At 44.7% G+C, this 26,560-nt stretch overlaps 2 protein-coding genes and 3 long non-coding RNA genes across 11 annotated transcripts in view; 2 read left to right on the top strand and 3 right to left on the bottom strand.

Moving 5' to 3' along the window:
* LOC125694780 (uncharacterized) overlaps positions 1-289 on the bottom strand; it is a 43,897-nt gene extending 43,608 nt beyond the window's left edge. Inside the window, exon 1 of the long non-coding RNA XR_007377705.1 lies at positions 183-289. This is a non-coding gene — a long non-coding RNA (uncharacterized LOC125694780). The remainder of the gene's footprint in view (positions 1-182) is intronic.
* On the top strand, positions 1-3,222 carry MYOD1 (myogenic differentiation 1). Its single transcript, XM_048948456.1, has 3 exons — positions 1-733; positions 1,882-1,960; positions 2,557-3,222. The coding sequence occupies exons 1-3, from the start codon at positions 173-175 to the stop codon at positions 2,817-2,819; spliced, it is 903 nt and encodes a 300-aa protein (XP_048804413.1). The 5' UTR covers positions 1-172; the 3' UTR covers positions 2,820-3,222.
* Positions 714-19,717, bottom strand: LOC125694782 (uncharacterized). The gene is made up of 6 exons (XR_007377714.1): positions 19,622-19,717; positions 16,002-16,135; positions 9,784-9,992; positions 7,723-7,878; positions 4,491-4,696; positions 714-816 (listed from the first exon to the last, which is right to left on the bottom strand). It is a non-coding gene; the product is annotated as an uncharacterized LOC125694782 (long non-coding RNA).
* Positions 19,403-26,560, top strand: part of KCNC1 (potassium voltage-gated channel subfamily C member 1) — a 116,316-nt gene continuing 109,158 nt past the window's right edge. For all 7 annotated transcript variants that reach the window (XM_048948422.1, XM_048948424.1, XM_048948426.1 and 4 more), the window contains exon 1: positions 19,403-20,125. In XM_048948422.1, the coding sequence (XP_048804379.1) occupies positions 19,556-20,125 (570 nt within the window). In that variant the 5' untranslated portion in view covers positions 19,403-19,555. The remainder of the gene's footprint in view (positions 20,126-26,560) is intronic.
* LOC125694783 (uncharacterized) overlaps positions 19,892-26,560 on the bottom strand; it is a 21,176-nt gene continuing 14,507 nt past the window's right edge. The window contains exons 3-5 of the long non-coding RNA XR_007377715.1: positions 21,540-21,722; positions 20,330-20,412; positions 19,892-19,999 (exon numbers count right to left, since the gene is read on the bottom strand). This is a non-coding gene — a long non-coding RNA (uncharacterized LOC125694783). The remainder of the gene's footprint in view (positions 20,000-20,329; positions 20,413-21,539; positions 21,723-26,560) is intronic.

Genomic DNA, 26,560 nt, shown 5'->3' on the forward strand with positions numbered 1-26,560 from the left:
TGTAAAGGGGTCCGTATTGGTGGTAGTGGTGGTGGCGGCAGCGACCCGCACCGGTAGCCTCGCCTGGCTCAGGGTGCGACGGCCCCGCTCCGTGCCTGCCTCGTACAGCCGCCCTCGGGACCCCCGTGCCCCCCGACCGCCGTCCTGCCCCGCTCCGCTCCCAATCGCCCCCATGGACTTACTGGGCCCCATGGAGATGACGGAGGGCTCCCTCTGCTCCTTCACAGCTGCCGACGACTTCTACGATGACCCATGCTTCAACACGTCGGACATGCACTTCTTCGAGGACCTGGACCCCCGGCTGGTGCACGTGGGTGGGCTGCTGAAGCCCGAGGAGCACCCGCACCACCATGGGCACCACCACGGGCACCCGCACGAGGAGGAACATGTGCGGGCGCCCAGCGGGCACCACCAGGCCGGCCGCTGCCTGCTGTGGGCGTGCAAGGCCTGCAAGAGGAAGACCACCAACGCCGACCGCCGCAAAGCCGCCACCATGAGGGAGCGGCGGCGGCTCAGCAAGGTCAACGAGGCCTTCGAGACCCTCAAGCGCTGCACCTCCACCAATCCCAACCAGCGCCTGCCCAAGGTGGAGATCCTGCGCAACGCCATCCGCTACATCGAGAGCCTACAGGCCCTGCTGCGCGAGCAGGAGGATGCGTACTACCCGGTGCTGGAGCACTACAGCGGAGAGTCAGATGCCTCCAGCCCTCGCTCCAACTGCTCCGATGGCATGGTGAGTGCCCTGGGCAGGAGATGAGGTCCTTCCTCCTTGTAGTCCAGCAGCAGAGGGAGGCAGGGTCCCCACACGCCAGGTCTCTGGGAAGAGAAAGGAAATCTGTTAGGTTCCTGGGAGGAAGGTTAGGCAGTCCCTGTGTGCCTGGGAGCTCTGTTGGAGGTTGCCTGGGAGCACATGGCCCCTGGGCACCTTTGATTTCATGCTCTGCTGTCTGTTCCTCGAAGGACAGCAGTGAGGCAGCTCCCCTTGGGTGTGGGAATTGCAGAGGAAAACACGCAGGGCAACCGATCAAGTCTAAGGTTTGTTTTCTGTCATTCATCAGGATAACAAGAGGATGGCCCAAGTAGCGGGAGTTGTTTTCCTTGACCCTCATGAAGAAGGCCAGCTTTCCTCTCACTTGATCCCTGTGCAGACATTTACTGGCAGCAGAAAAAAGAGCCCAGGCTTAGAGCTTTGGGTTATGGGGAGAGGACAAGGGTGGCTGCAGGGCTGCTGCGGAGAACGGGACCACAAGGGCACTTCTGGGATTTTTTTCTGTTTTCTAGTGGAGATAATAATCACTGAGCTGAGTACTTGGGACTGTGAAATAGTTGGCAGATGGGAGAGAGTTACAAATGTCCCCTCTTCAAAATATAGCCTTTTCATTGTAGATTCACATACTGACCACAAATATATTGGTCAGGGTTTAGCGGTTTTTCTTTATAAAACCAGAGTAGGAAGACAAACTGAAAGAAATCCGAAGGTAGAGTAGTGGCTTTCTCAGAGGAAAAGTGGCTTTCTCATGTTTGGGAAACTCTTTCAAAGTTAGATCAAAAGAATCCCTTCCTCTCTTGAGTTGCCTTTTCTAAACTGACCACAGGCATACATGAGACTGCTGGAAAACCTCATCTCTGATAAAACCACAGCGTCAGTCATAGCGATGGTGGTAATTTTGCTTTGGTACGAACACGACACATAAATATTCTAGTGTAAATCCATTCCTTTTTTTTAGTTAATTCTGTCTGCTTCATTCTATGACACAAATGTGACAGCATTTTGGCTGAGAGTGATGGCACAGATTAGCCACTGAAATACAAAATCAGATGGCTCCTGGACCTGTGGAATAGGCAGTCCCCCAGCCTCACTCAGATTATTCTCCTTTCTAGATGGAGTACAGTGGGCCGCCTTGCAGCTCTCGCAGGAGAAACAGCTACGACAGCAGCTACTACGCGGAATCACCAAATGGTGAGTATCTGCTGTTGAGAATATGGCTGTGTGAAGCATGGAGGATGGGGACAGCCAGTGGCCTTCTCTGTCCCCAATCACTTAGCCAGGCTGGAGAAGGAGCCTGACTGTCCAGCCAATGAGCTGCTGATGCTGGCAGAAGCACTGGATTTCATGTAAATGTATTTGCAAGTATAGGGGATATGTTAGAGCTGCATTTCCTGTTTTGCAAATAGAGCATCTAGGTATACACCCCTCTCTGCGACTGATTTTTAGTCTTAACCCCATTTTGCATGAAGCCTAATACCTGTTCTAACCAGGTATCATTAATCCAAACTGGAGAGATGCTTGACAGAATTCCAATCTCCCATTCCCTTTCTGAAGACTGAATCCACCCTCCCTGAGTAGCAGCGTGTTTCACTTGGGTCTCTCCTCTGTTTCACAGATTACAATTCCTTTCCTGACAGCTGGCACCCTTCACTCATACTCATTTCCTCTGATGTTTTGCATGCTCTCAGACACATACTTCAGCCGCTTGCTGGGGTTTTATGAAAGATCTACATCTTACAATTTAAGTACACAGTGGATAAATGGATCACATTTCTCTTTGTTTTTAGACCCAAAGCATGGGAAGAGTTCCGTTGTTTCCAGCCTCGACTGCCTCTCAAGCATTGTGGAGAGGATTTCCACAGACAACTCCACCTGTCCAATACTGCCTCCAGCTGAAGCTGTTGCTGAAGGGAGTCCCTGTTCCCCCCAGGAAGGAGCAAGCCTGAATGACAGTGGAGCCCAGATTCCTTCCCCCACCAACTGCACCCCGCTTCCCCAGGACAGCAGCAGCAGCAGCAGCAGCAGCAATCCGATTTACCAAGTGCTATAAAGGCAGGTCCAGCCGGACTGTGCCGAGAACAAATTGCTCCATTCAACCAAGCTCCAAGACTTGCCTTCTAAAGCAGAAGGGACTTCAAGACTTGTTTCAGTTTTAAAATATCATGCAAAATTCCTTCTGTAAGTTTTCAAACCTGTACTACTACAGAATACACTTAGTTATTTATTGGTTGCTAAACTAAAGTTATTTAATATGTCTAGAGATAAAAGCGCATACGGGGAAATGGCCAATGTTAAATTTGGGCTTTGGAGAATAGGAACCTGGCTCTTGAATACGGAGGAAAAAAGAAATCTACAACAGCAGTGGCGTGACAGATCCTTCTTCTTATTACCCCTGTTCTGGCCAAAATAAGGTTGTGGACCACTTTTTATAAAACTTTTTGTATAATTGTAAATAAGAGTTGCTTTGCAAAAAAAAAAAAAAAAAAAAAAAAAAAGAAAGAAAAAAAAAAAGAAAAAAGGAAAAAAGAAAAAAGAACAGAAAAACAGAAGAAAAAGGGAAAAAAATGAAAGCTAAAATTAAAAACAAACATAGGAAAAAATAAAAATATATATATTTAATGTTGCTTGGTTTGTTGTGCCAAACTTTAACTTTATATATTTATACGATGTGATTGCCAAGAATGTCTTCAACAGTATTCTAAATAAAGACCCTTATTTATAAAATCTGTGGCATTATCTTGACTTTCATTAGAGCTTCTAGAGTTACTGGTGCATTTAGGAATGGTGTTAAGATCGCTGCCTTGGCAGGAAGAAGACACAGGCTCTGATTCAGCAAAGAAATCAAGTGCTTGCTTCAGCTGCGCCACTTTCAGTTAACTTGTGCAAAGACATTGCTGAAAAGGGGTTGGCTTTCTTCCTGTGGTATCCTAGTGATTTCTAAACCAAGTCTTACACATCAGTGGTCTTCACTAAGAAGGTCTGTGAGGTAAATAAGCACATTTACCTCACAATTATATGATGAGAGCTTACAAAGCTGTAATAGAGGTGGGAGTCCTAATAAATTAAACTCTCCAGATTCCATTGCAGCTACTATGAATTAAAGCCTTACGACAATATTTTGCAAGATCAGGAACTACATTCCCAAATATTCAGATTTTCCATGTAAGATCTAGTTTTAGGTGACTTTACCATATTCATATACACTCAGGCATTAGAAAACACTTAGAAGTCGCTTTCTGTCACAAAGTTCAAGGTACAGATCACAGTTTTCCTCAAGTTCAGGTTGGAATTTAAGCCCAAGATTGGCAGTTTTAATTTGGATTTGAACTTTAAGCATCTCTGGCAGCACTGCTCCAGGGATTTGCTTCTTGTTTAGAGCCTCTCTAAAAATAACCGGTGGGGTATGTTTCATTCAGTGTATATATGTAACCTTGCAAGCTTGCCACAAAACTGAAAAACATGAAGCTCTGAGTAGATTGCCATTGATAAGCAAGTATCAGGGTGTATCTGTACATTTGGACAGTTGCTGGAGCCCACACACAACAACCTGATCCTTGTCATATCCCTGTGACTTATGGCTCTTGTTTAAACTTCACAGAGAAAAGAACAGCCAAACAAATAAACAACAGATACCATCATCAGCTCTGAGCATTTGATGACAGATCAGTCACTGTATTCCCCCTTAGGTGACTATTACTGAAGGAATTAGTGCAGCTTGTACCTCTTCAACAGGAAGAAGGAAGGAACAACTCATGAGCTCCATCGTGCATGCGGCGGTGACCACAGTGGATGACGAATGGGGGCACAGAGGACACAGGGCTGCTGTGCGGGCACACCAGGCTTGGCTGGTCAGAGAGGCTGGGGCAGGGCTGCCCTCTCGGCACCTTAACCAACATCCAGCTTTGTAAGAGTCTCCTGTTGGCTTCGCTGTGGGCAGAAAACAGTCCAGCTTGTAAAAGTTCAGCTTTTCCCTTTTTTATTCCCCTTATTTACATTCATTTTTTCCCCCTAAAAATAAGAATTAAATGAATTTCAGTGTTCTAATTCGCACTAGCATGAATCAGGAGCAACTGCTAAGATCAGAAAAAAGTCCCACTTTAGTCTGATTGGAGGCAGTGTCATTGACTCACAAAAACTAAAGAAACACAGTCAGATCCCTGCAAATCAGAGCTTCCCATATAGATGATAATTCCATTGCCTCCAGTGAACAATCAGGCCCATATGGAAAAGACACTACTGAGAAGTACTATAGACCTTGCCATCCCTGTGCTCTGGGGCTGGTGAAAGTGTCATGAATTCAAACGTACAGGCACAGTAATGCAATCAAGAAATATTTTCCAGAGTCAGGAACTAAGAAGATCCAACTAAGAAGCACAAAGCTCACCCCTGCCTCAATCTGGGACCCCATGGGGTACAATAGGAAGCACCCTGGGTCCAGCTGGCATGGCACAGCGGACACAGAGTGCTTGTGCTCAACAATGTACATGCAGTTCTATGTGAAGTCATGTATATTGCATTTCACTGATTTATTTTAGCAACCCAAGTTTCCACATACTGATGTTAATGTTACAACAGAGAGCAAGCATTTAGCACATCCCAAAATAGATGGATGGATAAAGAAGAAAAAAGTATTCCTAGATTTACTGTGCAGAGCCCATCTTTTTCCCACTGATGTCAGTGAGAGAAATCCACTGGAGTAAGGCCAAGGGGCATCAGTGCTGATAAACATACCTTTAGATTACAGCTGTATTTATTTTTCAACTTAAGAAAATGTGTGCATTTTCTCATGTCTGTTTCTAAGGTGATATATTTAAAATAAATGTCTGAAGTTACTCCATGCATCAAGGGGATGGCACATTGCTAATACAGCCCTGCCAACGTGGAAACATCTCAAAGTTGGACATCATTTGGACTCAGAGCTTTGTTTTGGTGGTGACATGGGACACAGGCAGAGCAGAGAATGGGCACAAGGCTGACCCAACATTTGCAAATGTTGCTTCCTTAATTGGGATCCATTATCATCCCAGTTAGGATCATGTAGGGATCATCCTGCAAGACAGACTGCAGTCTAGCTTGACCTACGGGAACACACAAGTGTGCACTACACACACTCTGAAGTCATCAACTTATAGTATAATTCTGAATCAATGTGCTGCAGGATGGGAAAGACCAAAAAGGACTGAATCTGGACAACTGTACTGACACACAGAGCTTGGGGAGAACTGAGGACTCTGCAAGCCTGAGTCCTCATTTATCCAAGTTGATTTGACAAGACAGGACAGAGCCAGACGGAACGTGGGTGGAAAACTTTTCAGTGAAGGTTTTAGAGCTGTCTGGCATTTCCTATGGAAGGCCACCTCCAAGGAAAAGTCAGCAAACTACTAATAATTAAAGGAAAGCAGCTGTTCTGAATGTGAAAAAAATATTAAAATATTTTATCTTCTGTATCTAACACTATTAAATAAATACAAAGTGGGCAATTGCCTTGTATCAGTGCTGCTCTTTTAGAATGACTTGCTATTTCAAAGACATGATAGGCATTGCTGAATGTGGAAGGGATGGGAGTTTTCATTTTACAGATTGCATTTTGCAGAGATATTTCAAAGGGTCAAATATTGCAAAGGGGAGAGCTGGCTCATTCTACTCACAGAATTGGTATTAACATCTCCAGAAGAACATCATCCAAAGGTGAACCTTTGGATCATGTGCTTTCCTGTAAATCTCTTCCACAGCCAAGACCTTCCCTCAATGGCCTGTGCAGAGCCTGTTGTACACCTGGGAATGTTATTGAGTAGAAACTTGTGGTTTGACAGTCAATAGCTGAGATTCAGGGCTAATGGCACGAAATGAGCCCTAGTGTCATACAGAAGAGCCTCCTTTGCCTTTTCCCACCAAGGTCTCACCAGGAGTTAGCAATGTCTGACAAAGCTATCTGAGCCAGCAGAAGGAGCCTAGAGACATCCCTATGGGCAAGACCCAGAAATAAAACTTTCACATATGTAGACACTTCTGAATAACATCTGAACAATATAAGTTAATGAATGCTGATCTACCCTATAACCACAGAGTTACAAAAAACCTCAGGGTCTTCCCAGTAATACAGTTGGCATGACACTAAGCTCACATTTCTTTCTAAAACAGCACCAACTTATCTTCCTCATGGGTCTTATCAACATCAGATAAGACTCAACAAATAATCCTATATTCATCAACAGGAAGGAAAATGCTGCCTGTGAAGTGAAGCTTTCCATTACTTACATGAAAATGCATTAAAAACTGACAACCAATAACCCACTTCATCAGAGAGAGGGAGGGAGGCTGTAATGGCAGTGGGTTTGGTGCTTTGGTTGTTTTTTTTTTTGTTTTTTTTTTTTGTATTTATTTTTTTTGCTTGGAATCAGATTGAATTATTCAGAGTTCTGGGGCTCAGCACAGTCACCTAATATTGCAAACACATGGTTGTGAGATGGGTCTCCCAGTCTCTACGAACCAGACCTGAGGGGCTGAATAACAACCTGGAACTGCGAAAGTCCTCCGAAGCACAGGTTCTCCCTAACCCACTGAAACTGACCTTGAGCTGTTTGGTTTTCTTTGTCCAACAGCAGCATCTGCTGGACACAGTGCAAATTGCAGTTATTTCCGAAATCCCTTTCGGTGAGTTCAACGTTCTGTTTTCTCATCTTTTCAGTAACAGGTAATCAATAGGTGGGGAAACAGCAAAAACAGTCACAGCCTTCATTCAGCACCTGAAGCCCCATAAACCAGGAAAAACATGTTGGAAAAAGTCAAGTATTTCATTACCTAAGAGCCTTCTAAGGAGAGAGAGTGAAAAATTGAAGGAATAGCTAGGTTTTTGTCTATTAATGCACAAATTTGGGGAAAGCAGCCTATTTTCATTTGGTTTATTTATGTGAAAAAGAAGACAAAAGGAAAGAGAAAAGGTTTGAACTCACTGCACAGTAGAGATGTCAGAAGTGCTGGGGGAGACTGTTTACATAACAGAAGGCACGTGCACAAGAGCAGGAGGTGGCAGAAGGATTGCAGTGCCATTCTCTGGTGGAGGAGTCCTTCAGCAGGGTGTGAATTTCCTGGCATGCAGCCACCTCCACCTAAAATGGAAGTGTAGAACAGGACATAGTGAGAAATGGTCTCACATTTGGTTTGGAAAGAACATTTCAAGCCATGCAAGGAAGTGTGGAGGCAATACACCTAGAGATCATCTACCTTACACTTTGGTCATGCAACATTCCTTCACATTGACGCTTTCCTAAAACAATCGTAATGCTGCTTGCCATATTTGAAAGACAAAATCTGAATGACTTGTGCTTTACGTGTGGCTCAATAGGATTTATACTCTGCATCAGGATTCATATTCTGGGAGGATAGAATGGTCCCCTTGGTTGACTGACAGCCACTGAGTGCTGCACTGTCTCTGACTGACTGCCAGCCAGGCTGCTTTTGTTCAGAAAATCCAAACGTTTGGGAACAAATGCTCTCTGAAACCTGTTCGTTCAACTCATAACTATTTCCTCACATGTGGTTCTATTTGAAGTCAGCAGTTTTGACTGTCATTGAGTAGCAGAGCATTACGATTCTGCCATTAATGAGAAAGAATTTATTTTCAGCTGATCATTCACAGAAGAGAGCCAGTAGGCCTATACTGGTAAAGCAATACCCTGCTGTTACAACTGCCTTCACCTTGCCTTATGCCACGTGTGGGTTTCCTGAGGCTGGAGCCTAGACAATCCAAGTGATACTGAGAGGTACAATTCTTTTCTACTTGCTACAATGTGAGCAGAAATTACATTCCTGCAATCAATAAGCGCTGTGTTTATCAGTTGTTGTTTGGTGTGCTGTTTTTTTTTTTTTCCAGACCACTGGAGGGCAGCATTTGTATAAAAAAAAGAGAGAGAGACCATTTCTCCAATGCACGGATCTATTTTTTTCCTAAATTTTTATATATACTTCTTCAATTCAGGTACAGAATATCTTCTCATGCCAAGACAACTGAAATTAATGAGCTGGATGTCTGTCTAGTGTAACTCCATCAGTCTTTCTTGCCAGTTGACACAACTTTGGTACCCTTATCTGAAGGAATTCATGACTTGCAAGATTCACTTACATGTGAAAAACCACAGGCTTTTGTGTCTATATGGTAACATGTCCCCATGAGTTGCATAAAGGTGATTGGGACAAAGACTACAGTATAGGCAAACATTATCACAGCAGCTTGTAGATGAAGTTCTCTTTCTCAAACAGAACATTCAATGTTCCCATTACAAGTGTAATGCCATAGAAATACAAATGTACACAGGGCAGAACATGTGTCACACCAGTCATTTCCTTCATTTTGGAAAGGAAGCATGGGATGTACTTAGCACAGATGTTCTGCACTCCGAAGGCGGTCTTGTAGAGAACTAAACACTTGAAATAGCTTGCAGATCAGAGCCAGCTGTACAAAATGTAGGCCCAAACATGGCTTTAAAAAGCTGCACAAATGCCAATTACATTAAACAATGTGAAAAAAGAAACAAAGTAATGTGCTTAATTAACAAAGCTAGAGATGGAGTCAGCCATTTGGTTTAGAAGTACTCCCAAGAGAGAGGTTAAATCCAACAGCCAGGGCAACTCTGGAAGAAATAAATTAACGTGCTGGGTTAATATTTCAAGCTCTGTGGGAGTGAGCAGTGTGTTTGGTGAGGAGAAGCAAAGGTAAAAATATCACAGGGTGCTATTTTGTTTGTTTGTTTGCCAAGGACACTTCAGCTTCTGCAATTTATTTATTCTTCATGGTGTGCTAGAAAATATGCAAGACAACATAAAATTATCAGCATTACGTCACTGGATTTCCTAAATTTATCTTTTTGCCACCTGTTAAATCTTATCTCAAGGTCAAGAGAAACCACTGCGTTGAGTGAATGAATTATGGCACAAGCATATTCACAAAAAATACATTAGCAGTGTTCTTTTAATTTTAGTACTATGTACAACCACAGATTAAAGAAGCCTCTTACCATAGGACTTCTCTGAGAAATAAGCTCTGGTGGCTTGCTTCCATCCAGGCAAAACTCACTTATAAGCATTACAGGCTCCTGTGGGGGGCTTTGACTTCATCCTGGGCACGAAAGAGGAAGACGCTGTTCTACTGAAAGCACTGTTTGGTTCAAGTGCTGACAAAGGTCATCAGGGCTCAGTTTTCCAACGTCTCTCTTGGTATCCTCTTCTGTAAGAAAGACAACCAGATTAAAAAATTGCAAGCTCCTATTACTTAAATGCAATCCACCTGAACTCTCCATGCAGAAGTGTAAGCAAGACTTTACAGACCCAACAGCTCAGATCTGTTTTGTCTGGGAGCATGAAGGAATTCAGTTTGACAAATTTGTTCTGGACCACTGTGGTTAGAGACGTACTTTACTTTTTCATACTGGAATTACAAAGATCCTGGAGAATGTCTTGTAGATGGATTTCATTCTGTAACAGCTTTTTCTGGTCTCATATCCAAGGATTGACCGACAGCTGCCTGGTTCACAATCTTAATACCTGTCATGGTAAGCTCAGGCCTCTAACTCCCGAGTTGCAGCAAGTACTGTGGCTTGAATCCTTTCCAGTGTTCATCTGTTGGCAGCTGTTTCCATCTGTTCTTTCTGAGGCATTTCTGCCCCATCTCCAGGGAAGAGCAGGACTGGCACGCACTGCATTACTTGTTGTGAGCTGCCTGCTCATGTTTTACCTGAATCTGTCATTTTGCCTCATCTGCTCTCTGGCATCTTTTTGCAGCCAGAATTCAGAATTCTGCTGCACATCAATGATGAAAAAAATTTCTGTATCTCAGAAATGAATGACAAAATAATGCTCCCTCTTTTAAATGCAAGTTATTGGATAGACAGGAAAGATTGATCAGTTCATTTAACCCTCATACCTCCTAGGTATGTAGTGTTCCTGCATGTATGTTTTGTAGCTAAAGCAAAATAACTTTGACATATCTTTGCTTTGTTGTGACTTAAGGCATATGCCTTTCAAGCAATTCTTGACCACCACCATTACATGGGGCTCTGGTATGTTTGTTTGTTCGTCTGTTGGTTGGTTGGATTTTGCCTCCTTTCTTTTTTCTTCTGGTACAGCATACAATATGGGAAAGAAAAAAACCAACAAAAAACAACCAACAAACAAACCCAACAAATAAACAACTTCTGCTTCCCTATCTTCTATTTTAGACACCAGTGGTTACATTTCCAGACACGCAGCTGATCTTTTGGAAATCTTTGTTGGCTGAGCAGATGTCTAGCTACATAGGACTCATCTGTGAAGTTTTCCTATCACTACTTATTGCTTGTTAACTTGCTGTCTATGGACTGTTTATTGGCTGGAGTGAATTAAAAGACTGTACTTTTTTTTTTTTTTTTTTTTTTTTTTTAAGCTAAGGTTGTTAGCTTTATGTTTGCAACACTGAAAGTTTTAATTCATATTTGATATACCATCCCTAGCCTGATTTCCAACTGGATTAAATGCTCTTCAAACCTCTTGGACTTTTGCTGTGTGTGGCAAAAAATGAAAGCCTTTATGTCTAAAGATTTTTTCTTTCAAACTACTTCAAAATACCTCTAAAAAAATTAGACACGTTCTGCAGTTCTTACTCAGACTTAGTGAGGATGGGGGGGAAATAATCACTAGGATAAGAGATAATGTGGAAATGAAGCTGAAAAAGGTACTCATCCAGGTTTTGTCCCAATGAGTATTATACACATTTTTGTACGTATGGACAAATACACCTGCTAACAACTGTATAAACATACACTCAGGGGAATGGACCGTAATTTCATTGAATTCCCACACCACCTTTTCTGGGATGCACTGTTCCTTTCAGGATGTATTTCTCTGCTTGTTTTATGCGATAGTCAAACTGAGCTACAGAAGCACAGCACCACTGAGTACTTCTGCATGAGATCTCTTAATCTGCTGAAGGGATCTTAAGGGGATTAACATAATAAACCAAATAAAAGGCTAAAACACTTTGACATTAATTTTAGGAAGCAATATTTTTCTCTATGTTTTAAATAGGCTGGATGTCTGTAAGCTGGAGAACAACTTTAAAATAACCTGTAGAAATATGTTTTGTTTTTAATTACAGGCTGGAAAATTTCACAGAAGACTGGCCCTTATGGATTTGCAAACTGGGTACCCCTTTTCTCTCATCCCTTCATAGGAAAGCCAGTAAGTATGCTCCTGCAGGCTCTGTTGCAGGACAGGCATCCATCCTAAAAGCACAGAAAGGTCCAGCTTCCCACGAGAACAGAGCCTAAATTAGGAGGATGCACTTCTGAATTCTTGTTGGTCAACTCTGAGCACCTTGTGCCACCATGATATTTCTTTGCTTCCCTGTTATTCCCTAACCCTTTACTTCAACGATACCTACAGGCAGGGAGTCCATCTGCAAAGCCTGGCAGAACCCACCCATGAATCATTCCATGAGTAAACAATGACTAAACAAGCCGTGTCTTAGGAACAAGCATAGCACTGTGCTTAGTAAGCCAACCATTTAAATACAGACCTGCTGAAAATCTTGTGTGCTAGCAGGAACATCAGCCACTATCTGCTGGGCCAGTACGGCCCTTCTGCACTGCGATTCCTAGAGAAGGCTTTTTCCCACAGCCAGGAACCTATGGGTAGAGCATCTTCCTGTTCCCTGGAGCACAAAGCTACAATACATCCTGGCACTATTAGCTCTGATCTAGCTCTCATTGGAACAATAGACTGCTGGTAGTGCTGAGCCACAGGTTCAAAAACAAACAAAAATCAGGAAATGTGCATGCCCAACAGCTGGCTGAAGATTTGTGTTAGAAGGTGGATTTTGCTTTCCATTTACTCGCACTTGTATTGTATAAATCCTGTTTACTTACAAAAGAAACACAGTCCATTTTACCCCTAGTGCCAATTATTGAACTACAACCATATGCAGCATGTAAGAATTACTTCAACAGGATTAAACATCATATTTCATGGCACTGCCCACATAAATAATCACAAAGCCAGAGAAAAGCAGAGACATCTCAAAATTATTGATCCATGTCAAAAAGTGAGGACCTGGGTTAATCAAGAGATTTAACCAATGCTTTAAACGTTGGAGTCAGCACTGCTTAGATTTATTTCAACTACGCTTACCTTTCAACACCCAGCTTTATGAACCATTTATACCAATAAAGATTTACAGGCTATTTTCCTTCTTGTTTGTCTGAGAACATTTCAGTTGCTGCTGCAGACTCAGTGTAAGCTTGAGAAATAATAACAGTTGTGAAAAGTGAATCATTCAACAAAAGTAAACCTCCCATTTCAATTTAAAAACAGAGAAAGAAATGTTCTAATTATTTTGATGTATTAGAGAAATAGTCAGCTGTTAGGCAAGCATGTGTTTTGTGCATAATGCAACATGTTCTGTCCTCTTCCATTAGAAAGAGACCCTCATTTTTGCATGCATGTGGTCAAATGAAAAGGATGTACTTGAGGCACTGAGAACGGCACACTTTGCTCAAGAAAAGACCAGTGCCTCCTGTTCTGTATTCTGCAAATAGTCTGTGTGATGGGTTTGTGCCTGTTGCTGTGTTCATGCACCTGCAAGTTGGCTAAGATTTTAGAAACGTCACCCAGCATTAGCAGACTTTCATTTTCAGAAGGAAAAAAAAAAGTTGATTAGGTCAATCTCAGAAAGTCAAGGACCTCATAGGACTCCCCCCCCAGAACAGATCAACTACAAATAAAGCAAAGCCAAATCACTAGCCACTTTTGGAACTGCAGTGGTAGCACGTGGTAGGAGATACACAGTTCAGCTCTACGTGCATGCATTTACTCTTTTGAACATGCAGATTTAGAGCCTTCAGGATTCCTGCACTCAGCTCCTAGTAACACACATTTAGCAGCTTCTATAAGCGTGTTTTCGCTGACACGAATCTTCCAATATTGTAAGTTGACTTTTCCTCATCACCAGCTGCTTGTTTTGTTGGATCTCTCCTAGATCAGCATCAGGAAGACAGAGACTAATCTATACCCTTCATAGAACAAAGCATCACATTAGCAAAGCTGCATGCCTTATTTCAGTTACTGAAAGCAGATTTTTGCTGTGATTTTGCTCCATAATTTCTTGATGATTTCTATGTTAGGGAATGTTCATATAAGATAAATCCTGACACTTTTACTATGGTCTTGAGTAAAGTATATCATGAAAATCATTTGAGGTTAATACATGCTCCAAGAGCAGCACAGTGCCTAGCCCAGCCCACTTACGTGCTGCTTTCAGGCAGGTGCTGGCTCTCAGGCAGATTATAGCCATTTTTAGTGTTCACTGCTGCGCTCTCTCCCTATGAGAAATAGGGTCTGGACAGCATCCCAGGCCTTCAGAAAGCAGAACATTGCTGCCACCTTGCCTTGTGTGCATGCGCAATCTCACATCAATTTACTCAGTTTCACCTCCCAGGAACTTTCAGTGAAATCAGATCATTGCAGGTGGGAACTCCACTAAGTTAACGGAACGAGTAAAGACCTGTGATGATCTCTAACATAACATGATATTACTTTCTTCTTTTTTTTTTTTTTTTTTTTTCCCAGGACAATTTTCATTTGTCTCACAGTTTGATATGCATCTGTTCAATACTGATATTTCTATACTGGAACTCTTTGTTAAGGATCCTAAAGGGATTCTTGAAACAACCTTCACTCACAATCGAATGCAGCCCAGTACAAACGGATAGAGAACAAAATGCAGTCAGCAGGTGCAGCACAGCAAATAGTTCTCAGCTCACAGCAAAGCCAAGCGATATTTGAAGAACACAGATAAAAACGAAGTACATATTTAAGCAAAATTTAAGTAACCATATGAAAATAACCTCCAAAGCACTGGAACAAGCTGCCCAGAGAGGTTGTTGTGGAGATTCCATCTCTGGAGATACTCAAAATTCCTCTGGATTCTTCCCTATGCAACCTACTGTAGGGAACCATTAGCAGAGGGGTTTGGACTAAATGATCTCCCGAGGTTCCTTCCAACCTCTATAATTCTGTGCTTCTGTGAAGAAAGGGGAAAAAAAAATGCCCAAACTTAGCAAGGTAAGTGTGCAGGGGCTAGCATTTAATCTGTGCAGCTTCTATTTCTGTGACTAAAAGCAGGATGACTTCTTTTGAATCAGGCTTTGTGACTGTGATGTGAGCCCTTCAGGCATGCGGCACCTCTGTGTCTCCCTCAGTCAACATCAAGCAACAACAAATTATTTTCTCCCTCATTCTCATTTTTTTTCCATGGAAGGCTTTCATCCAACTATTGATAGTCCAAAAGGGTAAATCTCACCTTGCAGAAAAGTAATACCATCTTTGCAAGTGCAGCTTTGTTTTTAAATCAGTTTCAAGGACAGAGTGAGTACATTGCATGTTGAAGTGCATCACAGCTTTCCATTTGATTCCAAATGATTTACAAAGATCAATATTAACAGACAGCAATTCACAGCATGATGTAATCTAGAACTGATAAAGAACTGCATTGGAATACTGTTGAATTGTCATGAATTTAATACAAGACAGCACAGACTGAGTTATAGCATTCGACCATTGCAAAATCGGTGCTCCAACCCTGGCTGCTTTTTGTTTTGAGATTATAACTCTCAGAAATAAATCTCTCCCTCTCAGCTTCCCCCAGCTTTAAAACATTTTAAATGTGCTCTCCAGATGTATTCGTAGTTGTACATAAAGTCATAGGTTTTATAAATGTCTCTTTTCCCTCTTTATATTGTCACTTTTCTTAGAATTGGTCAATAAGTTTTTATAAGAAGCTGTGTCTTTGAGTACAAACTGGTTGATGAACTCTGAATGGCAGGCTTAAATTTAAGGAGTGAGTGTTTCATTACTTATCACTACTGTTGGTATGTCCTTGTTAAGTACCTCAGGTACTCTCAGGTATGCAAAATGAGACACTGTTATACTCGGAAAGTACCAAAGCATAAAGCAAAGCTTCCCTGTGTGTTTCTCGTGCCTACACAGCATTCTAAAATTTTGATCTATCAAAGAAAACAAAGCTATAATTTTGCTCAAAGGTGAATACTTACTAAATACAGACATATTAGGGAATAAATGCTCAGTCATCCCCCCCATCCACTGAAAAGAAAACTCCTTCAACCCCTTTGGAGATATGATTAGAAATCACTGAAATTCTCAGCTGCATTATTAGGTAGAGACTTCTTTCTGGAAGACAACCTACCTTTCATTGTATCCTGTTACCCTGGGGATGCTGAAGCATAGGTCAGCAAAGGTGATGTCAGGACTCCAGAGACAGAGGTGAAAGAAAGACTTCCTCTGCCTGTATCATCACAACACAGGAGGCAGTAGGGTGACCTAACACAAAGGATAAAATTAGTAAGGGGACAGATGATCTTTTGCATAGGAGTTTGAAAAATAAAACAGATCCATGGCTCAAAGCTGTATTTCCACTGTCACCACTGAAAGCGTTGATTCAGATGAACAGCTAAGGTTGTAAGCACTCCCAGTGACTTTAATAGGGCTGCTCAAAGCACATATATTCTCTCCTGAACAGCAGCTGTGCAGCTCCAGCCTCTCACATTGAAAAGTCTTTCTGAACTCTACAGCTGTTTTTCTCCTACTCACACCAGGCTTTGGTTAGCCACAGCTCGAGGCAGATGACCATCAAAATCTGTCACCAGTATCAGCTAGGGAAATAAAACACAATTCTGAGGCCAACATCATTTGGGAATTTATGATAACATTACCTCCTCCTGCTGCTGTTTTACCAGAATCCTTTTCCAGACTGTGATCTCCTTGCTCAATCTACCAAATCCGTGCCTCCCACACAGGTCTCCCAGTGCTCTTAAAACTGTTTTCGTTCCTTTTTAGCAAGTAAATCTTAGTAAGCTTAACTGCTAATTTAACTTAAATATGACAAGAACTAGAAGAGAAAAATAAGGTGATTCCTGGACATGCATATCCACCTTCCTATAAAGTCCTCCCTGCACAACTTCTTTTTCCTGGGTAGAGAAAACACCCAACAGGGATACACAGAGGACTTTTTTCAGGTGGTTGACATGAAACCCAAACTTTTACTCTTTCATTCATTCTTTAATTGAAGTCAGTGGAGCTATATGGGTGATGCTGCTTCCACAAGCGAGTGCATCGTCTGTAACACAAGTCTGAAAGCAGAGAAGAGGAGCCACTGCTATTGAAACTGAAAAGGCCGAATGCCTGACTGTGACAAATATATACATATGTTCATCTCGTGTACACACTGGATTACAGAACCTCATTACAGCCCTGGAAAACACTGCAGAGTTAGGGGAGATCCTTCAGCATCCCAGCAGGTGGAGGCTGGTAGAATGAGACAGAGCAAGGAATGGTTGCAGCACCATTATGGTTCAGTGGGGTGAGAGGAGCCAGGAGTGCCACGATGCAGTTTGGTATTGAACAAGCCTCTGTGGAAAACATGTTATCCCTAAATTTGACAATCTTTGAAAATGATTTGGTTTCTTTTATCTGTTGTAGTCCAAACCTTTATATCCATGGAAAAATATTTTGTTAAACAAAACCAGAATTTTATATTGCTACCAGGCAGGCTCCTGGCAGCAAAGTTTTTTTTGTCAATATGATGTTACTGTCTACGTTCCTTGTTTAATAAAGATCTTATTTTCTGATACTTCACCTCCCAAACTGCAATATAAGCTTTGGAAATGATGCTATCTTTCATTTTCCCCATGAAAATAATGTATAAACACAAACTTATGTTTCCAATGTATTCTTTTAAGACAGTTTCCTGTTTTTGCAGCTGTCTTGCTCCAATCCTCTGCTTCCCCTCACCCACAGATCTATGATTTGGAGCCTTCTCACTCTCTTTTTGAAATACCCTGCTCATCTGCGACTGCCAACTCTCCTTTATCAATTGCAGCCTTTGTATCTTCAAAGAAACCTCGCAGGTCACTTAAGCGTGGCCTCCCCACCTGAGCCCATGAAAACCGCCTTTGAGCAAACTTCCAATTTCTTAACGCACGCTTTCAGGTTCTTCTGAGGTCCTGCAGCACGCTCCTGCCAATGCCCAGGCAGAGAGGAAGATGCAGTGCCAGAAGCTGCAAGGGGCTCTTTTCATCCTCACCGCCACCTGAGAGCTCAACACTGATGTTCCTACAGAGGAAATGCTGATATGGGTAATGGAAGGCAAGACTAAAGGGCTGGGAGTGGACCTCAAATCTCTTCTGGATTAACCCCCATGGCCCTCAGAACCTGCCCTGCTCTGCTTCCCCTTGGCCCCTGGATCCATCACCATAAGAAACAATAGGTGAGTGGGACTATAAAACAATTACCATCATTTTATCAACAAACTACAATCTCCATTTCCTTTCTCTTTCCAAATTTCAGGTTCGAGCTCACCGCTCTCCTCTCATGCTATGCTTTCCTTCTGCCAACTCTCAAGGACTTTGGATGGCCTTTCTGTGCTGGGGCTTCTCAGACCCCTCCCTGTACCTCAGTCTTTCATGTTCAACCCCAGCACTCAGCTGCTGCCTGGCCGCTCTTCTTGGAGGCTCTGTCAGCAGCTGAGGGTGGCTGCGGTACAGCATTGCATTGGTTCAGCCTCACGTTCCTTAACTTCACCGTGCTTCAGATTTCCGTGCTCTTTTCCCACAGTTCAGGCAGACAAACATCCAGCTCCTCTGGCCTTCCTTCTGTCCCGCCAGCCTCGTAACCAACCTGTTGCCATTCACGCAGGGGAAGCAGGCATTCAGGCCTCTCCGGTGTATCCTGCCACAGCTCCTGCAACGCTTCCCTCAGCACCCAAGCTGCTGCCACGCCCGTCTCCTTCCCCTGCACACCGCACGGGACACGTACCAGGGCAGACGAGGGGTTTTGCAGCTTTGCCCGAAGGTGAGCGGCGGGGATTCACCCCAGCGCCGCCGGAGCCGTCCCGGAGACGCCACTCGGGCGGGCTCTGAGACGGGGGCACGGGGCACCGCTCCCGCTGGCGGGCAGCTCCGGATTCTCGCCGTGGGGGGGGGGCGGGGGGGAGCGGGCGCGGCGCCCTCGGGGCGCGGCCGGCATTAGGACCCGGCGCGCGGCGGCGGGCGGGAGCGGCGCGCCTGCGCGAGCGAGCGGGCGGGCTGCACCGAGCCGCCGGAGAGCGGCGGCGGCAGCGGGAGGAGCGGCGGCGGCGTCGCGGGTCCCCGCCGCCCGCACCGGCCCCGACCCCGGCCAGGCAGCGCGCTCGGCACGGCGAGGAGCGCAGGAGGAGGAAGCGGCGGCGCGGCGCTGTCCGTTCAGCACCAGCGGGGCCCCTCCGCCCCCGCCAGGCGGGGCGGGCGCAGCCCCGCCGCCCCCGGCTGCCGCCGGCTCCGACCCCGCAGCCCCACTGCCGCGCGCCGGAGGGCACCGCCGCTGCCGCGATTTTTCTTTTTTCCTTAGTATTTCTTTTTTTCCCCTCCCTCCCTCCTGGGTGTCTTGGCCACATCCAACCGGCAGGGACCTCCCCCTCCGCCCCGTCCCCGCTCCCCAGCCTCCGCAGCTCCCGGAGCATGTCCCCGCCGCCCCTTCCCGCCCCACCGCCGCGGCCCCAGCCTCCGCGGCCCCCGCGCCCCTGACTGAGCCGACGGCGGCGCGGCCCCGGCAGTCCCCGGCCGCGGGCGCCGAGCGGGCGCGGGGCCCTGACCCGGAGCGGGGCTCGGCTTCGCAGCGCCTGCCGCCGAGCAGCCGTCCCCTCGCGGGCTCGCCGCCCTCCGTGCTCGCTTGGATGAGGCTGCGACATGCCTGATAAGAGACGAGATGGGCCAGGGCGACGAGAGCGACCGCATCGTGATCAACGTGGGAGGGACTAGGCACCAGACTTACCGCAGCACCCTGCGCACCCTGCCCGGCACGCGGCTGGCCTGGATCGCCGAGCCCGATGCCCACAGCCACTTCGACTATGACCCCCGCACGGATGAGTTTTTCTTCGACCGGCACCCGGGCGTCTTCGCCCACATCCTGAATTACTACCGTACCGGCAAGCTGCACTGCCCCGCCGACGTGTGCGGGCCCCTGTACGAGGAGGAGCTGGCCTTCTGGGGCATCGATGAGACCGACGTGGAGCCCTGCTGCTGGATGACCTACCGGCAGCACCGCGACGCCGAAGAGGCTCTGGACAGCTTTGGTGGGGCGCCCCTGGATAGCAGCGCCGAGGACGGAGACATAGATGGCACCGGAGACTCTGGTGATGGCGAAGAGGAGCTGGAGATGACAAAACGCCTCGCACTCAGTGACTCTCCGGATGGCAGGTCTGGAGGCTTCTGGAGACGGTGGCAGCCTCGCATCTGGGCGCTCTTTGAGGACCCCTACTCCTCCAGATATGCAAGGGTAAGCTACGCAACCAGCACCCTCACAAAACGCTTCTCCCCTCGGTCCCACCTCTGCCCGGTGCCACCAGGCTTAGTGCCACAGGCAGAGTAGAGCAGGCATCCCAACAACTGTGCACAGGGCCTGGGGATGCAGGCCACACTCTCAAGAAAGTCCCATGTGTGGGGCCCAACTGGATGCCATGGCATGAGCTCATGTACTTACGTGAGCTTCTGAGACCCTTGTTCTCCAGCGGGCTCCTAGTAATACACAGCATGGGGCAGGTCCCATTCATAGGCCAGGCAGTCCTGTGGGAGGACGGAGATCTCTGTTACACCAGGTATTTCCCTCCATACACAGGCTTCCACAGTCAGCTATGCCCCAGCAGAGAGGCATCTACTCCAGCCCTCTTCCTGTATGAGATGGAAAAGGGATCATGGAAACAGGGAGCTTGGAGAGCTGCTTAGCTTGGACTGGAGAGGCTGTCTGTTCCCTTCTCTTTTCTCATACGTATCATGTTAAATATTTATGATCCTGCTTCTCCGAGAATGGATAATTCAGTTGCTCACTTACCTCCCCACTCTGTCTTTTCCCTTGAGGGAAATGCAAAGTATTAATCAGAGGAGAGGGTTCATTCATGGTGAAGGGACGCTGTCTGGGAGGCTTCTCACCTGGCTACCAAAGGCCAACCTCTCCCTCCCAGTGCCAGCAGTTTTGGAAAGGGAATGCACACATCGGTTCACCACATAGATGGCAATAAAGATGGCCCTAAATAGGCACCCAACTCCTCTAAGGAGTGCCTTGGTGCTTTTACATATGGGAATGGTGACATTGAATAGGGCCTGATTCTGCATGTGCAGTCAAATGTAAAGAAAAGATCAAGTTCAGAGAAGGAGAGCAGGATTAACCCCTAAGGCATCTGTCTTGGTAAGCAGGAGGGATAGGTGGAGGACAGTGCCTTCAGAAAGGCATCAGCTTGGACAGGTGTCACTTCTCTCCTAAACGTACCTTTATGGAGGTATAAAATTGCTGCTGGCCCTCCATGGTGACGGTTGGTGCTTCAGTGTGGGAGGATAAACATTGTTCCTGAGGAGGATCAAAGGAGTCAGCAGATTAAGGAGCAAACAGGATGGATGGAGGGAAGAAGTGGAAACACAGGGCACAGAGATAGGGAAGCTGCCTGGACATGAATGGGGGGGCACAGCAGCTGCTGAAGGCTGCTGAGCTGAGCAGAGATCTCCATCAGGGAGCCGCCAGGTCTGCAGCCTGAATGAATGGGAAAAGCTGGAGCAGAGCCTGCACTTACATCTTGGTGCATTTCTAAACGTTCTTGTTTGCATACCCTTTGGAGGTTTCCTCCTTGAACAAAGAAGTGAATATTTTAAATGAATTCTTTTAAACAGCATGGAGGGTAAAGGAATAATAAAATATTTACCACAACATGAAAGGATGATGCTGTTGAATTGCAGCTTTCAAATCCCCGATTTCTGCCAAGGGAACATGGACACAGAGAGGGAAGGCTGGAGGGCATCCTTCAAATGGCTTCATTAGCTTCCTTTAATCAAGCCCAACATTAGCAGGCGTTAATTTGAAGAGCAGATCTCTGGTGGCCAGGAATCTGTCGGTAAATAGATCTCAGGTCAAAGCAGTGTTCTTGTCCAAGATGTTGTGGAATGGTCCAAAGGCTAAATGGATAAAGCTGCTCCAATGAAAAGGCTACAGAGACTAAAACACCGTTTTTCTTGGAAGCATTCCAGTATTTTAGTTTAGAGGGCAGAATATATAACTGATAATGAGTCTTTCTTTGTGATCTACAGGCTGGAATCCTAAGAGGATATAAATCCCATTTCCTAATTCTCTATGGGGATGGGGTATTTCCATTTAGAAACAGGCATTTTATAGACAGATTTTTTTTTCCAGTGGTTGCCATATCATTTATTCACAGTTACATATGCATACGCGGTAGAATTCAAGCCCTGATTTCCCTTTAACTCCTTCCTTCCCTAAAGGATTGTTAACTATAGAAAATACAAATTCTGAACTTAATGTATATACTGAATATTTCATAGGTTAAATACCATTCCTTACCTTGTATCTATGGAGACACAGGCTCTATGCATTAATATTTTGTATGAAGGAAGATGGCTTTCATCATCAACACATGCACACACTGTCCATTAAGAAGACATTAAAAGACACTTAACATTTTCTAATAAAAGCCATACGTTATGGTTATGGATGTAAAAAGAGATGGGAGTCTGATTTATGCTCCTGTAACCTAATGACACACACTGCAAAAAGATCTCAAGCTCACAATAGCTAATTTACAGTAAAATAATTGATAGCATCATTAACAAGTGAATGGTATATTAAAGCAATCCTTAGTATAGCCAGGCAACAAATGATGCTGCCTCCCTTACAATTGTGTACGCTGCTTTCATTTGCTAACTGTATCCTAGCTTTGCAAAGATTTAGATTCACACTGCCATTTTGTCAAAAGTTTACATCACAAAATTTGTCATCCTAATACGTCTTAGACCTGTAATAGTGATGATTACTGTAAACATACATACTGGACACCAAACAGTACGTCTGAGTAACATCTTAATATAAGCACTGATTTACATAATCCTTATACTATTACACTTGGGCAAGTACTAGTACTAGGAACGTGATACATGAATGTTAAGTGAAACCCTGCAGAAAACAAGATTTCTCTGGACTATATGGGGCACATGAATGCAATGAACATTCAGGAACTGTTTGTGGAAGGCTCAGCATTTACTCAAACCTAGCCATTCCTGGAGGCCTGTGATGAACACTGTTTACAAATACAAGAACCTACAACTACCTTGCCTCACCAGCATCCATCTCATACTAAATATCTGATCTCATTGTAGATCTTGACGTAGGTGGCCAGGGGAGAAGGGAAGAGCACTTATGTGTTGCAGGCAAAATCAGCTAACTGCACATTTTGTCTGTTCACAAACTTCAGCAAAGCATGAGATCCCAGTTACTAGCAGTTTGTACTGGCTGGGTTTAATTACATTCATGTTTTCTAAATACTAATTTCTTAATATAGTTCTTTCTAAAAAGATCAAACGCAATAAAACTGCTGCATGGGCTTCCAAATCTTATGAGAAGGTGGCTTGTTTCACATCACACCTTGCCTCAGATGCCCATCTTAGTAAAGCGTAATGCGCTTCTCCATAACAGAAAGGCTCCATGTTTTAGGTAACAGAGGCCAAGGCAGGTACCTGGAGGTCAGAACAGAACAGCAGATAAGGTGGTGGAAAAGATCAGCTTTACAAAGACACCAGGTACGCATGCAGACAGGTGAGCTTCCAGGTAGATTTTCCAAAGTATCTCCTTAGGCAGCCGAGTGCTGCCTCACATTCCAGGCACCCAAACTGGTGAGCCATTTCTTCAAAGCTTAATAGAAATCTTTTCACATCTTCAGGCAACTTTGAGAATTTATTTTCTGCAAGTAGATGCAAAAGGAAAACCCTGCTCAGAGCTGCACAGAAAGCTGCACAAACACTGGAGCAGAGTATCTGAGAGTTATGTTGTAATAGTTCCTGCCTTCTGCACTCATTAGATGTCGCAGGCTGCTCTGCACACACACAGTGCATGGAAAATATTTTCCTAGCACCCTGTCTCCTTCATTTTTACATCTGGGCACGCTGTTCGTACACAAGCAAAGCTCCCACTGACTTCAGAGGGAATCTGGCCAGCATGTATGTAACATCTCTGCCCCCTTCCTCCTCCTTCCCAGCAGGATAAGATGGTGCTGGTGTTCAAGCACAGCTGCTAGGTTAGTCAGTGGTTGGGAATTTGGAGCTCTCAGCTGAGATTCCATGTCAGTGCTCACGTTCAGATTGGAGAGTTAAGCTTCATTAATGGATCCTAAGGAAAGCTTTGCAGTCCTTCCAAATAAACACTTGAACTGTTCTTAAACAAAAGCTGGTTGGGGTCCCATGGAAAGTCCTCAACAGCTTGACTTGCCATTCTGGCATACGCTATATGGCTCTGATCTGGAGGAAGAGAGGCTTATGGCAAACATCACTCACTCTTCCCTCCTCTCTCCCTTTGCAAACCTGCTTTCCTCGGCAGGGGATTTCTGAAAGATAAATTTCTGACACAAGGAAGGAGGTAGTAAAAGGATAGCAGGGAAGAGATGAGAAAAGGGTGGTCCCAGGGACTTCTTCCAGCTTTCTTTTGAATGTTCTAGAGTGCTTCCACCTTGTTCTGATCATTTCTCTGTACCGAATACATCCTGTAGGTATGAGAAAGGCTTACGGGTCCCAGCTCCTGACAACTGTACTGTCTTGGTGCTGAGAGGCTATGGGGATATTCCTGCTCATCCTTTAACCTGGCCAAGCTCAGGAGAGCATCACTGCACAAGGAGACCTTCTCCTTCTGCTGTCCCACAGGACAGCCTAGGGATATTCCAGGAACAGGTGCCTCAGGTGGTCCCACTACATGTGAGCAGATAGGGAGGAAGAGGAGATCCTCTCCCCACCTCCCCTCCCCACAGGCACCCCTCTCCTAGGGGGGTTCTTCCAAGGGGCCCCGGTGGAGCTGCTGTCCCTCCCTGGGCCCTTCTGCAAAGCTTCCCTGCAGAGGCATGTCTAATCCTGCACTGAAGCGATTCTCACTGCACACTGACAATTAACCAGACAGCCTAATTTTAACTGCACGCTGCATTACAGCTCTGCAAAAATGAGAATCCTGCATAAAATGAAGTTTCCCCTGCGCTTGTAGTATAATGGAATTACAGATAGACATCTATTAACCACCATTCTGTCATTCATTATTAACACAGCTCCTAAAATCCCATCTTGTTCCTATTTTCTCCCATCGAGGGGAAAGCTACTACAGATCCTTACATAACCCATGAGGAAGCCGGGTATTGGCTCCTCTGCATGCTGTCCAAAGCAGCCTCTGCCATCCCAGCTGGAAAGCATTGGCCACCTCCCAGGCTCTGTCCCTGCTGAGTTAGCCAAGGTGGGAACAAGCACACTCACAAATAACTCCTGTGAATTGTTCCTCTGGCTTCAGAAGTAATAAATTGTAAAGCCACCGCCAAGAAGAAAAAAACTGATCGTGGCAGCTGTGCAGAATCATGACTTCTTTGGTTCAAGTTGTTCAGAAACACACAGGAAGATGTGATGTCTGCCCGCAAAGTCTGACAGTCTTTGAAGTCACAACCTCACAGGGAGATTAGAGGGATGATGTTATCCACCTGACAAATTTCTGGCTGCGTAGTGCATGCTTAGCAGTTCTAATTCATGGAAGGGTTGTTTTCTAATCCATTTGCCCATTTCCAATTTTATTTCTATTATTTTGAAACCTTAAAAAAGAACGGCATCTGTTGCCATTTTCATAATATTTTTTTAAATCTTACTTAATTATAATGTTTCTAGGTTACAAAATTTACTCGATTTAGCCAAGGCTAAGATTGCATGGATCATACAATCATATGCATACACATATATATGCCTTCCTATCACCACCACCTCCCACAGTGCTGAGTGGGACTTCCATATGAGGAAGGACTTCAGAACTAAACAATCCCAAAATACTTCTAGAAATGTAACCTCAGTGCCACTGAAATGGATGCGAATTCAGCGACCGGTTTCAGGATGGTATTTGGGCTCTTCCGTCTTTAATCCATCCCTATGTGTCTTCAGTTATTTTCCTTGCCCTTCTCCTGACATTTGCTGTTTTGGTTTTGGTTAGGAATGAAAGGCAACAAAATACCGTATTCTGTGTTGGTGCATCACGAGTCAAAGGATAAAAAGATCTCTGGATCATTTATAATATTTCTATTTTAGAACAGCTCACAAAAATGTGATGCATTAGACTATGCCTAGGAAAATTATTTTCCTAATTTGTTTTTCCTTATTTTGTATGGTCTAGCATTGAGTGATACTCATCTTTTTAGCTTTTTTAAAATACGTGACTGATCTGTGTATATTTATGGTACTACTTCAGTACAGTCTATACATACTGCCTTTCTTTTAACATAAGGAGAGATGGTAGCAAATCAGCAGAGAGGGAGCAGCCTTACTGTTGCTGAAATTCAGTGCCAGCATTTCCAGCAGCTTCAAGGATAGAACTGCATCTTCCTGCAGTGTGGTTCAAGACAACAGATTAATTGCAGCGTACTGCCTTTTTAATAAATGGATTGCGTATTTCCATTCCAGAGCACTGAGGTGTGATAGATGTTAGCAATTTATTAGGAATGTACGTATTTAAATATGTATTTTCATAATCATTTAAAGTCCTGAGAATCTTTAGCACATTGCATCTAAACACTGAGCTCTGATATCGACAGAGCTCTTCATAATCTTAATGGCATTTTTCACTGCAAAGGGCTATAGAATACATCCCCATTCAAGCCACATGACTTCAATTAATACTCAATCAAATCATATCCAAGTGCTGTATTTC

Source organism: Lagopus muta, chromosome 6, assembly GCF_023343835.1.
Source record: "Lagopus muta isolate bLagMut1 chromosome 6, bLagMut1 primary, whole genome shotgun sequence".
Taxonomy (NCBI): Eukaryota; Metazoa; Chordata; class Aves; order Galliformes; family Phasianidae; genus Lagopus; species Lagopus muta.

Excerpts from the sequence above, each read along its gene's own strand:
- MYOD1 (XM_048948456.1), top strand. The coding sequence starts at position 173 with ATGGACTTACTGGGCCCCATGGAGATGACGGAGGGCTCCCTCTGCTCC. Across the intron at positions 734-1,881 it reads CCAACTGCTCCGATGGCATG|ATGGAGTACAGTGGGCCGCC; the intron begins GTGAGTGCCCTG and ends TCTCCTTTCTAG. Across the intron at positions 1,961-2,556 it reads CTACGCGGAATCACCAAATG|ACCCAAAGCATGGGAAGAGT; the intron begins GTGAGTATCTGC and ends CTTTGTTTTTAG.